The sequence below is a fragment of the Hyperolius riggenbachi genome, chromosome 11 (assembly GCF_040937935.1).
Source record: "Hyperolius riggenbachi isolate aHypRig1 chromosome 11, aHypRig1.pri, whole genome shotgun sequence".
Lineage (NCBI taxonomy): Eukaryota > Metazoa > Chordata > Amphibia > Anura > Hyperoliidae > Hyperolius > Hyperolius riggenbachi.
In genome coordinates this window covers 5557346-5571203 of record NC_090656.1, presented here as the reverse complement: position 1 = coordinate 5571203, position 13858 = coordinate 5557346, and the positions used below count along the sequence as shown (strand labels likewise).

Genomic DNA, 13858 nt, shown 5'->3' with positions numbered 1-13858 from the left:
TCTGCAGAACATCACCCTGTTGGGGTGATGTTCGAGTTCGGCCGAACACCTGGTGGTGTTCGGCCAAACTGTTCGGGTTCGCCCGAACTGCTGAATGCACGGCTGAACAGGGCCCCTGTTCGGCCGAATACGGCCCCCCTATGGGGTCACAGGCATAAGGGGGGAGCATGCCCCGATCGCGGGGGGAAGGTCGGAAATTCCCCCACCCCCTCCGCTAGCGCTCCCCCCTCTGCCCGCTTCCCCATACAAAAGTTTGACGAAAGTAAAATAGTACCGGTGGTGGTGGCTGGCTGCTGCAGTGGCTGGCTGGCACTATGAAGTGACTGAGGAGGAGGAGTCGGAGTAGGACGCGTTGAGGGAGGCCGGGCAGCGGGCGGTTCAGCGGTAGTACCCTTGTGGTACTTCCGCCCTTTCTCTGACCTCACGTCCTCTGCGTGACGCGTACCCTCGTATGCAGAGGACGTGAGGTCAGAGAAAGGGCGGAAGTACCACAAGGGTACTACCGCTGAACCGCCCGCTGCCCGGCCTCCCTCAACGCGTCCTACTCCGACTCCTCCTCCTCAGTCACTTCATAGTACCAGCCAGCCACTGCAGCAGCCAGCCACCACCACCGGTACTATTTTTTACTTTCGTCAAACTTTTGTATGGGGAAGCGGGCAGAGGGGGGAGCGTTAGCGGAGGGGGTGGGGGGAATTTCCAACCTTCCCCCCCCCCCCCCCCCCGCGATCGGGGCATGCTCCCCCCTTATGCCTGCGACCCCATAGGGCCCCCAAAAGCGGCGAACATGCCGAACATCGCGGCCATGTTCGGCGAACGTTCCCGAACCCGAACATCCAGGTGTTCGCCCAACACTAGTGTGTACCAGGCAGTAGTGGCATGTTTAACATTTACCAGCTGTGGAACTAATGAGAGACATTTGAGAATATATATATGTATAATTTTAGAAAGTGGACAAAACTCCTTCTTGTCACGAGGCTGCGTATATTGGCTTCTTTTATGTAAATTACATTTTAGGGTTACTAAGAATATAAGTTACAGACTAACCAACAAGCTCAGGTGAACCAGAACTCCCAGCAGTGTGTAAGGGGCTACCAATGAGCAACAAACCCTCCAATCCGAAACAGTCTGTATGCATGCTGGATTAGTGTGGCTCTGTATATTTAACAAGGTGACACATCATTGCATTCCAGCGGATCTGGAGGTGTGGCTAGCAATCAGACAACAAATAGATGATTTGCATATTCAGCAGTGATGCATTGTGGGAGACCTCGAGCTCACGCCAACCTGAATAATCGCAAATACCTTCTGTTTTACGAAGGCAAACTTTTGTTTTGCTTTAAAGAGGCACTGAAGAGAAAAAATAAATGATGATCTAATGAATTGGTTGTGTAGTACAGATGATCACTAGAACATTAGTAGAAAATAAAAAATTCTCATTTTTATTTTCAGTTATATAGTGTTGTTTATAACATTGCATCATTCTCTACACAAGGGGTCCCCAAACGTTTTGGATGGAGGGCCGGGTCAACATATTTCAGACTGCTGGGGGGCGGAGTATACATCAAATGCCTTTGCGGGCCGGACAGTGAAGCATACCCAGGTGACAACCTGCAGTCCAATTGGAAAGCAGTGTCACCTGATGTGGAATTTGATTGGAAACCAGCGAATTGCTGCTTTCTGGCTTCCATGTGGATGGGTGGAGCCAGCACTGCTATTCTACATGTAGACCAACAATATTATCAGATGTAGCTGACCGCATCTATAAGTAATACATTTTGTGTATGGGGGGCCGGTAAAAAAAGCCTCAGGGGGCCGCATTCGGCCCGCGGGCCTTAGTTTGAGGACCACTGCTCTAATATTTACAGTTTACACACTACTCAGCATTCTAAATGATTTTACAGAGCAGGCTAGTAAACTTTTGAACTATCCGCTGCAGAGAAAAATAAAATACGACTGACAGTTGAGCTAACAAGCTTCAGAAGACAGAGCTCTCTGCAACTTTGAAAACTCGTGGATAGATCAGTGGCTCTTTTGCATAGATAACTGGAGTTTCTTAAAGGGACTCCGAGCACCTCTCATGGGCATGCCTTTAAGCCACACAACTTTCAACAAAGTCGTGCTATGACCCCTCTGGAGGAGCCTCTTGCAATGGCCATGCGTGTCACTTCCTCTTCCTGCTTCATTCAGTGATGCACTTCTCTAACAGAGAAGACAGGGGTGCCCCGGAAGTTATAACATAGCCAAGATGGCAGCCGCAATTTTAAATCAAACGAAAACTATCTGGTGTAGAACAGCGACTCAGGCATCAAGTGAAAGAGGAGAGCAGAAGCTACAGAAAGGTATTCATCTTTAAAGGATACCCCAACTGAAATGTGACATAATGAGATAGACATGTGTATGTACAGTGCCTAGCACACAGATAACTATGCTGTGTTCCTTTTTTTCTTTCTCTGCCTGAAAGAGTTAAATATCAGGTATGTAAGTGGCTGACTCAGTCTTGACTCATACAGGAAGTGACTACAGTGTGACCCTCACTGATAAGAAATTCCCCTTTTTTACCTCTTTCTTGCTCTCAGAAGCCATTTTCTGCTAGGAAAGTGTTTTATAGTTGGAATTTCTTATCAGTGAGGGCCACACTGTAGTCACTTCCTGTCTGAGTCAGGACTGAGTCAGCCACTTACATACCTGATATTTAACTCTTTCAGGCAGAGAAAGAAAAAAAGGAACACAGCTTAGTTATCTGTGTGCTAGGCACTGTACATACACATGTCTATCTCATTATGTCACATTTCAGTTGTGGTATCCTTTAAAGAGGAACTGTAACGCCAAAACGGCCCCTGGGGGGTACTCACCTCGGGTGGGGGAAGCCTCAGGATCCTAATGAGGCTTCCTACGCCGTCCTGCGTCCCTCGGGGGTCTCGCTGTAGCCCTCCGTGCAGTCCGGGCAGCGGTGACGTCATTATTTACCTTCCTGGCTCCTGCGCAGGCGCTCTGATGCCTCTCGGCGCCGAAGTAGGCGGAAATACCCGATCGCCGTCGGGTCTGCTCTACTGCGCAGGCGCAAGTTTCCGGCGCCTGCGCAGTAGAGCGGACCCGACGGAGATCGGGTATTTCCGTCTATTTCCGTGCCGAAAGTCGCCACAGCGCCCCCGCTGGAGCCAGCAAAGGTAAATATTGAACTGACAGTCGGCACAGTCGCCGGCTGTTCGGAGGGCTGCGGCGAGACCCCCGTGGGACAGAGGACGGCGTGGGAAGCCTCATTAGGATCCGGAGGCTTCCCCCACCCGAGGTGAGTACCCCCCAGGGGAGGTTTTTGTTGTTAGTCTCTTTAAGTACTTTGCAGTACTGGTCAGAGTCTTAAAGGCATGCCCATGAAAGGTGCTTAGAGTCCCTTTAACTCTTCCCGTACTGGAAACCATATTAGACTCCTATCTGTGCTGCTAATGCTTTATTTCTTAGCTGTACTACACATACACATAATTATATCATAAGTTTATTTTCCACTTCAGATTCCCTTTAAATATAAGTAAATTGATAGAATGATTGCCGCGTTCCCTTGAGTTGCGTCTTCCTTTCAGCTGGATGAAGCGCGGCAGAAGGTGGTTTCTCCGGTGTAGAGCGTTCGGATGCATATTCCACGCTGACAGCCGGGCCGAGGTATTGACTGAGCCGATTGTGATGCAAAGTTTGCCCTTTCGCTGCCATTCTTGGTAATCTTCAGAGGGTCGTGCGCTGGTTTGGCAGAGGAAGGGGATTTAAGCTGGAGCTCTGCGCTTGCCCTTCTGACTGAAAGGAGCGCGACGCGGAGGAAAATCTATGTGCGAGTCTGTGCCAAGCTGATAGGAAGCCTATCTGATCTGCCACAATAAATTATTCCATCCCGTGCGCACGCACTGCCAGCTTCTCACTGAGGCCTCTGTTTTGTCTCGGAGAAGTTCTGCGAGATTCATCAGACTCTTATCCTGCGTTTGTACATCACTAGGAGTGGCTGTGGATGGAATAAGGGCGCCAGCTGATATGTGGGTCATCTGTAGTATCCAGCGTTAGCTACAAGTACAATCGTGCCAACCACAGACAAACCCGGCACTCAAGATACAGCCAAAGTCCAACGGTGTATAAAAACTTATTTAAAGGGGCACTATTGCGAAAAATTGAAAAATTTAAAATATGTGCAAACATAGACAAATAACTACGTTTCTTCCAGAGTAAAATGAGCCATAAATTACTTTTCTCCTATGTTGCTGTCACTTACAGTAGGTAGTAGAAATCTGACAGAAGTGACATGTTTTGGACTAGTCCATCTCTTCATAGGGGATTCTCAGCAAGGCTTTCATCCTATACAATAAAATGCAAGTGTCGCTGCGTCCGTCCCTGTGTCAGTGCTTTTTAGCACTGCGCATGTGCATGGACAGACGCAGAGACACTGCCGGGGGAGGACGGGGCCAGAAGGGGCGGGCGTGTGCGTGCGCGGGGGGCGCGCGGCCAGGTAAAGACAGACCTAGCCCGTTTTTAAACTGGCTAAGGTCATTAGTTCTTTATAAAGATATTCCATAAAAAGGATTTAAACAATGATGCTGGCCAGCTTCCCTGCTCGCTACACAGTTTTTTGGCAGTTGGACAGAGCAACTGCCATTCACTAACTGCTTTTGAAAATAAATAAATCCCTGAGAATCCCTCCATGAAGAGATGGACTAGTCCAAAACCTGTCGCTTCTGTCAGATTTCTACTACCTACTGTAAGTGACAGCAACATAGGAGAAAAGTAATTTATGGCTCATTTTACTCTGGAAAAAACGTACTTCTTATTTGCATATGTTTGCACATATTTTAATTTTTTCCCTATAGTGCCCCTCTAAATAAGTTTTTATATAACGTTGGACTTTGGATGTATCCAGTGTGCCGGGTTTGTCTGTGGTTGGCACGATTGTACTTGTATCTAACGCTGGATACTACAGATGACCCACATATCAGAAGGCGCCTTTTTTATTATATATTAACATATTTTAATGAGCTATTCTGAACTGTGAACTGTGAACCAGGGAGAGTTTCCTTTTAACTTGTTACACTGTGTAGTGAATAAAAGCTGAATAGCAGGACAAAGTGCTTTGTTTAAAGGAGTCATCGGGCAATCCTAAAGAAAATAAGTGCTGCTTACCCGGCTTCCTCCGGCCCCAAGCTCCCAGCACGTCCCTCGCCGCAGCTCTCCCCGCAGCCGTTCGCCGCAGCACCGTCCCGGTCCCCGGCGATGACGTCAGGGCGACCTCCAGGTCGGCCTGTACTGCGCCTGCGCGAGCGGCGCTGTCAATCACCGCCATGTGGGCCGGAGCGGACTGCGCAGTAGTTCTGCGCCTGCCAAAGCTCAGGTACAAAATCCCATACTTACCTACAGTAAAAAGAGGGAAGCCTCTGGATCCTAATGCGGCTTTCTTTCCTCGCAGTCCTCTGGCCCCCCATCTCCGAATGCAGACCCTCCAAAGATTACTGACAAGGGCTTGTTGGGAAAACTGCGCGGCTCCTTGCTACTGCGTAGGCATGTCCATGCTCACGCAGCTGCCGCGCCGCCATGCTCGTGCCAGTAGAGGAGCGCGGCCCCGATCAGCTGGAGGGCCCGCGAGGGGCGGACCAGAGGATGCTGTGGGAAGCACCGTTAGAACTCAGAAGTTTCCCTCTAATCTTTCAGCTTTGGAGACACCAGATCCAGAAATGTGGACCATGTATGATGTCCTTCACTTGTTTAGTGAGGCAGTAGAAGAGCCCAGCATTTACAATCTGATTGGTGGCTATGGACCTCTTTGCCGTTGGTCATGACTGTTTTGTTTTACAGGTGAGCCACCAACTCAGCAGCATCATCGACCTCTTCACCACCAGCTTGTCCCTGGCAGGAGTGGCCCCACCTGAGGACAGAACCATAGATGGCATAGACCTATCTCCTGTCATGCTGGAAAACAAAGTGATTGACCGGTAAGGTCCTGCTGGAGAGATTACCCAATCCTTCACCAATGCACTCTTCATAGGCTGAGATGGTTAATAAACGATGGTTCGAAAGCCAGAAGTGTATCTATATAGATTTAAAGGGACCATGAGCAGTGCCAGAAATTAAAAGATTACACTTACCTGGAGCTTTTTCCAGCCCACCGTAGGCGGTGAGGTCCCCCGGCGTCGTTCTGGCTCCTCTCCGTATGCCTCCGCCGGCCCCCGTTACCGGCTCCCTGGTTCCTGATGTTTGTCGTTATCACGCCAGCCGTTTTCCGCGCATGCCAGCCGCCGTGATGACGTGAAGCGGTCAGCGTGATGACGCCAAGCGTCATTAACTAGGAAGAGCCGGCCCAACGCCCGGCTCGGGTGTCGCCGGTAACGGGGGCTGGCGGAGGCATACGGAGAGGAGCCAGGAGGACACCGGGGGACCTCGCTGCCTACGGTGGGCTGGAAAAGCCGCAGGTAAGTGTAATCTTGTAATTTCTGGCACTGCCCTGGGTCCCTTTAAATGGGTTTCTCCAGTGGTAGCAAAACCTAATAGAAAATCTGACCAGATATTGTCCATGGTCACCCAGCAACTAACCCGACTATCTGTCAAGTGCCTCACTCTGTGTCCCCAAACATCTAGCTATGGCATGTTCATCATCTACAGGCTCTGAGAAAGGGGTGGTTAAAGGGGAACTGAAGTAAGAGGTATACGGAGGCTGCCAAATTTATTTTCTTTTAATCAATACCAGTTGCCTGGCAGCCCTGCTGCTCTATTTCTCTGCAGTAGTATCTGAATAACACCAGAAACAAGCATGCAGCTAGGCTTGTCAGATCTGACTTTAAAGTCTGAAACACCTGATCTGCTGCATGCTTGTTCAGGGGCTATGACTAATAGTATTAGAGGCAGAGGATCAGCAGGGCTGCCAGGCAACTGGTATTGCTTAAAGGGACTCCAAGCAGTGCAGAAACTATGGAAAGATGCATATCATTTTAAAGCTCTCTTTCTCCTCTTTCCAATGATCTATAAACCGCCGCCCTACGACTTTTAGTTTTTGCTAATTTCGCGATTGAAATTGCAGCAATCGCAAAAATAGAGAAAACTAAAAGGCGTAGGGCGACGATTTAGGTGTCACCAGAAAGAGGAGAAAGAGAGCTTTAAAATGATATCCATCTTTCCATAGTTACATTGTATTACACAGGGCGACTTTTTCTGCTGAATGGAGCTGCTGACTTTGAGAAAACGTCGCCCTGTGTAATACAATGTAACTATGGAAAGATGGATATCATTTTAAAGCTCTCTTTCTCCTCTTTTTGGTGACACCTAAATCGTTGCCCTACGCCTTTTAGTTTTCTCTATTTTCGCGATTGAAATCGCGGTCGCGGCAATTTCAATTGCAAAAATAGCGAAAACTAAAAGGCGTAGGGCGGCGGTTTGTATATCATTGGAAAGAGGAGAAAGAGAGCTTTAAAATGATATGCATCTTTCCATAGTTTCTGCACTGCTCGGAGTCCCTTTAATAGGAAATAAACAAAGCCTCCATATACCTCTCTCTTTAGTTCCCGTTTAAGTTATTCTACGATTCAGGAACCAGCCAATCAAAACATGAAGCTAGGAGGCCTACCTCGCCAACCAATGAACACGTGTTACCACTGACCACTGATTGTCACAAGGCAGAAACCATTTAATAGACTCTATAGGTGGCCATACACTGACAGATTTGCAGCAGATTCGACTGTCAGATAGATTTCTGTCAGATGCCTGTCAAGTCGAATCTGACAGGAATCTATCTGATGTGTGCCACACACTAGGAACAGATTTCCAATAGAATTCAAAATTGAATCTATTGGAAATCGATCTTAATGCATTATTGGACCATTAGATCCAATGCAACACTATGGGCCATCGATCTGCTGCCAGCAGCCAATCGACCTAGATTTTCCATCTTGTCAGATCAAATCGAGCAAAATCGGCCACAAATCGATCGGCTAATTTGATAGAATCGATTTCCGAAAGATGGCTGAAATCGACCAGTGTATAGGCCCCGTAATGATTTGCCCAGTCTTGGCCGTGAGTATAGAAGGTTTCCGCTGTGTCTAGGAGTTAAGCTGGCCCTACACTAATAGATGGCCACCATCAGACACATCCTTCTCTACGCAGATTTTCTATGGATTTCAGCATGAAATCTATCACAAATCTGTGGAGCCACCACCGCCTGCCGCACCTCCCAAGTCTCCCCATATATTGTGATCGGGTCTCTTCACCTTTGTCATATTCTCTGATAACATTGTTGAGGCGGAGAATGTCTCTCTTTATCTTAGCAGTCTTTCTAACTGCCTGTTGCGTTTTTGTCTTGTCAGGCCAATTTTCTTCTACCGTGGAAATGAAATGATGGCGGTTCGTGTTGGGCTGTACAAGGCTCATTACTGGACCTGGACTAACTCCTGGGAAGAGCTGGCTGAGGTCAGTAGACTTTGTACATCATGTGATCAGAAGAGTCCCCTGTCTGTGTCATGTGATCAGAAGATTCCCCTGTCTGTGTCATGTGATCAGAAGATTCCCCTGTCTGTGTCATGTGATCAGAAGATTCCCCTGTCTGTGTCATGTGATCAGAAGATTCCCCTGTCTGTGTCATGTGATCAGAAGATTCCCCTGTCTGTGTCATGTGATCAGAAGATTCCCCTGTCTGTGTCATGTGATCAGAAGTAGTGGGATGTGGGTGTCAAAAACACCCTCTAGTGAAAAGATACAGGAGACAAAAGTGGGAGCCCAATGGTGTAGTATGTCAAAAACAATTGAACGTAATAAAAGTAAGACACTACTCACAAAGGTGGGTTGCAGAGGGGCAACCGACCGCAGGAAGCAGGTGGAGACAACAAACCCGACTCCACTCGGGGTGGTCCCTAGGGACCTGGATGCGGTCGCTCTCCTTGGTAAAAGAAAGGGGACAGATATTCGCCGTGTTCGAAGCCACGTGTGGTCTGTACCCACCCCTCAGACGGGTGAGGTAAGGGGGTATGATTGCACAATAAGGGTATAAGAGGCGCCCTGGTGTAATAAAAGCATCTAAAAACAGTTTAAAAACGGGAAATAAATTTGAGGTGGCTTACCTCAGTGACGAAAAAATCTTTGTATTTTACAAAGGTTTTTATTAGTAGCACAGGCAACGCGTTTCGCGGGTCAGAGCCCGCTTCCTCAGGCCAATAACAGTGCCAAACTAAATGACAGATTCAGCAAAGGGAGCCTCTCTTTGCTGAATCAAAGATTTTTTCGTCACTGAGGTAAGCCACCTCAAATTTATTTCCCGTTTTTAAACTGTTTTTAGATGCTTTTATTACACCAGGGCGCCTCTTATACCCTTATTATGTGATCAGAAGATTCCCCTGTCTGTGTCATGTGACCAGAAGATTCCCCTGTATGTGTCATGTGATCAGAAGATTCCCCTGTCTGTGTCATGTGACCAGGATATTCTAATGAAGTCTGCATTATGTATTTATAAAACGGAATTACAACAGCTGAAGGAAAAAACCAAAAAGTAGCTTAAATCTGATGACTTTGTCCTAAAATATGTTTCTTTATTCTTGCTGAGAGATTTCTTCACTTCTTATGAGGTCTAGCTAATGAAAGCTCATAATAGTTCCCTGGCTGACAGTGTGTATTGTTTTAAAACATCTAGGTAAGTTTATAATGCAGCATTGTATGTTGATGATAAATAGTGTTGATGGCCCCCTCGTTGCTTTAGTAAAGGTATCCATACATCTAGTGATGATGAGCAGATGTGACCAAGAGACAAATCTCTTTCTGATCGAATCTGATTAGAGAGAGATCTGTCGGCTGCCCATACAGGCCGATTCCCGATTTATTTCACCATGAAAGCTCTCGGGAATTGGCTGTGTTTGCCGCCTCTCTGCTCCCCCTTGTGTATAAATGTGCGCCCTGTGCGTGCGTTTATACATTACCTATCCCGTGTTGCCCAATGCATGGTGCCCATCCGTCTTCTGAATCCCCCGCTTTTCAATTAGCGCTATACAAGCTGCCGGCATATAGCATGTGGTGTGTGTGTGATGTCAATTACGCGCCACGCCGGCGGTGTGTGCACCTCTGATGGGGATTCATAAGACTGATGGGCACCACGCGGTGGGTGACACAGGACCAGTAATATATAAATGCACACTTGGGGTGCACATTTATGCACTAGAGGGCACAGCCGTATCGCCCCGATACCGCTTGCCATTACCGCTGTGCACCAGATTGACCACGACCTCACAGGGCACATTTTACACTGGGGGGGGGGGGGGCAGCGCTGGGGGTTCTGACGCGTTCGTCCCGATATTGCTTGCTTTACCGCCACGCACCCAATTGAGCATGTCGGCCCCAGATCTTGCAGGACGTCTGATCGATACATGCGCCCAATTTCGGCCCGATATTGGTAGCATCGTCGATCGACAGTCTCTTCCAACCCGATTTTAATAATTAAATCGAATGGTCAATCGCCCGCCAAGTTGCCTGATGTACGGACACCTTTAGACTTTAGCGGCAGTGACACCCAAACGAAGCGCAATCCTCTCCTCACCCTGCCTGCCAAAATCCGCTCCATCAGCGCAGGACATGTCTGTATGCTGCTCATACACCGCAGTGTCGCCTGAAAGACTGCGCTCAGTCCTGGCGGGCAGCACTCATGGGCGGGCGACACTTAGTGTGAGAGCAATCTAACTTTATTTCCACCTCCTCTATAATAAGAGAGTATTCATAAAATAGATAAGGAGAGACCTTCATCTTCAAACACAAAATGAGTTGTATTCCAAGCCAGGCAGGCCATGATGAAGGCTATAAGTGTCAGACTCCATGCCAGCTGCCCAGGCACGCTAGCGATTGCAGCTCTGCCAGGAATGGGTGGTCGGCTGCTTCTGTCTGTCCTCTTGTCCCCTGCAGAGCGGGTATAACGTGAGTCTGTGTGTGCTTGTCTGCCAGGAATGGGTGGTCGGCTGCTTCTGTCTCTCCTCTTGTCCCCTGCAGAGCGGGTGTAACGTGAGTCTGTGTGTGCTTGTCTGCCAGGAATGGGTGGTCGGCTGCTTCTGTCTCTCCTCTTGTCCCCTGCAGAGCGGGTATAACGTGAGTCTATCTGCTTGTCTGCAGGGAATGGGTGATCGGCTGCTTCTGTCTGTCCTCTTGTCCCCTGCAGAGCGGGTATAACGTGAGTCTATCTGCTTGTCTGCCAGGAATGGGTGGTCGGCTGCTTCTGTCTCTTCTCTTGTCCCCTGCAGAGCGGGTATAACATGAATCTGTGTCTGCTTGTCTGTAGGGAATAGGTGATCGGCTGCTTCTGTCTGTCCTCTTGTCCCCTGCAGAGCGGGTATAACGTGAGTCTGTGTGTGCTTGTCTGCCAGGAATGGGTGGTCGGCTGCTTCTGTCTCTCCTCTTGTCCCCTGCAGAGCGGGTGTAACGTGGGTCTGTGTGTGCTTGTCTGCAGGGAATGGGTGGTCGGCTGCTTCTGTCTGTCCTCTTGTCCCCTGCAGAGCAGGTGTAACGTGGGTCTGTGTGTGCTTGTCTGCAGGGAATGGGTGGTAGGCTGCTTCTGTCTGTCCTCTTGTCCCCTGCAGAGCGGGTGTAACGTGAATCTGTGTGTGCTTGTCTGCCAGGAATGGGTGGTCGGCTGCTTCTGTCTGTCCTCTTGTCCCCTGCAGAGCGGGTATAACATGAATCTGTGTCTGCTTGTCTGTAGGGAATAGGTGATCGGCTGCTTCTGTCTGTCCTCTTGTCCCCTGCAGAGCGGGTATAACGTGAGTCTGTGTGTGCTTGTCTGCAGGGAATGGGTGGTCGGCTGCTTCTGTCTGTCCTCTTGTTCCCTGCAGAGCGGGTATAACGTGAGTCTGTCTGCTTGTCTGCAGGGAATGGGTGATCGGCTGCTTCTGTCTGTCCTCTTGTCCCCTGCAGAGCGGGTGTAACATAAATCTGTGTGTGCTTGTCTGCAGGGAATGGGTGGTCGGCTGCTTCTGTCTGTCCTCTTGTCCCCTGCACAGTGGGTATAACGTGAGTCTGTCTGCTTGTCTGCAGGGAATGGGTGATCGGCTGCTTCTGTCTGTCCTCTTGTCCCCTGCAGAGCGGGTGTAACATAAATCTGTGTGTGCTTGTCTGCAGGGAATGGGTGGTCGGCTGCTTCTGTCTGTCCTCTTGTCCCCTGCAGAGCGGGTATAACGTGAGTCTTTGTGTGCTTGTCTGCAGGGAATGGGTGGTCGGCTGCTTCTGTCTGTCCTCTTGTCCCCTGCAGAGCGGGTGTAACGTGAATCTGTGTGTGCTTGTCTGCCAGGAATGGGTGGTCGGCTGCTTCTGTCTGTCCTCTTGTCCCCTGCAGAGCGGGTAGAACATGAATCTGTGTCTGCTTGTCTGTAGGGAATAGGTGATCGGCTGCTTCTGTCTGTCCTCTTGTCCCCTGCAGAGCGGGTATAACGTAAGTCTGTGTGTGCTTGTCTGCAGGGAACGGGTGGTCGGCTGCTTCTGTCTGTCCTCTTGTTCCCTGCAGAGCGGGTATAACGTGAGTCTGTCTGCTTGTCTGCAGGGAATGGGTGATCGGCTGCTTCTGTCTGTCCTCTTGTCCCCTGCAGAGCAAGTGTAACATAAATCTGTGTGTGCTTGTCTGCCAGGAATGGGTGGTCGGCTGCTTCTGTCTGTCCTCTTGTCCCCTGCAGAGCGGGTATAACATCAATCTGTGTCTGCTTGTCTGCAGGGAATGGGTGATCGGCTGCCTCTGTCTGTCCTCTTGTCCCCTGCAGAGCGGGTATAACGTGGGTCTGTGTGTGCTTGTCTGCAGGGAATGGGTGATCGACTGCTTCTGTCCTCTTGTCCCCTGCAGAGCGAGTATAACATAAATCTGTGTGTGCTTGTCTGCCAGGAATGGGTGGTCGGCTGCTTCTGTCTGTCCTCTTGTCCCCTGCAGAGCGGGTATAACGTGAATCTGTTTCTGCTTGTCTGCAGGAAATGGGTGATCGGCTGCTTCTGTCTGTCCTCTTGTCCCCTGCAGAGCGGGTGTAACATAAATCTGTGTGTGCTTGTCTGCAGGGAATGGGTGGTCGGCTGCTTCTGTCTGTCCTCTTGTCCCCTGCAGGGCGGGTATTACGTGAGTCTGTCTGCTTGTCTGCAGGGAATGGGTGATCGGCTGCTTCTGTCTGTTCTCTTGTCCCCTGCAGAGCAGGTGTAACATAAATCTGCGTGTGCTTGTCTGCCAGGAATGGGTGGTCGGCTGCTTCTGTCTGTCCTCTTGTCCCCTGCAGAGCGGGTATAACGTGAGTCTGTCTGCTTGTCTGCAGGGAATCAATTATTGCCCCGGGCAGAATATTACTGGGATCACAACCCACGAGCAGGTACAGCACGACGCGGATCCGCTCCTGTTCCACTTGGGAAGGGACCCCGGAGAAAAATACCCTATAAGGTAAGATGAGTTATCAGGTGACCGATTTGTAGCTCTCTGATTGGTTAGTCACAGTTAGCCTGTGCAGGAAGCAAATGTGAGACAGTGGAGTAAATTCACTCCTTTGGTTTACTCCTTATCTATTTAAAGTGGACCTGACCTCTTGCACAGGACAGAAGGTAAACCTAGAGAAATGCACCCTGTGTGTATTTAGAGAGTAGAGCCTGTCTAATTCCCCCTCATTTGTGCCTAATCATAACTAATCTGATCTCCCCCTGTGTCACATGACTGCCATGGCAGAGATGGCAGATAAGCCCATTTGAAAGCACAGCCTGTGAACAATATGTCTGCTTCCATGAATCAGGAAGTAGAAACAGAGCAGATTTATTGTAGGATTTGTATCAGTGGTAACTAAGAAATGTTTTTTGTTTAAAGGTCATTAAGCTGTTGTGTATCTTTTAGAGCAGAGAGGAAGTTTTGAGTTCAGGTCCG

At 49.2% G+C, this 13858-nt stretch overlaps 1 protein-coding gene across 1 annotated transcript in view; it reads left to right on the top strand.

Annotated features, from left to right (window-relative positions):
- LOC137537604 (N-acetylgalactosamine-6-sulfatase-like) overlaps nt 1-13858 on the top strand; it is a 57077-nt gene that overhangs the window by 31672 nt on the left and 11547 nt on the right. The window contains exons 6-8 of the mRNA XM_068259486.1: nt 5824-5960; nt 8322-8424; nt 13266-13387. Of these exons, the coding sequence (XP_068115587.1) occupies nt 5824-5960; nt 8322-8424; nt 13266-13387 (362 nt within the window). The remainder of the gene's footprint in view (nt 1-5823; nt 5961-8321; nt 8425-13265; nt 13388-13858) is intronic.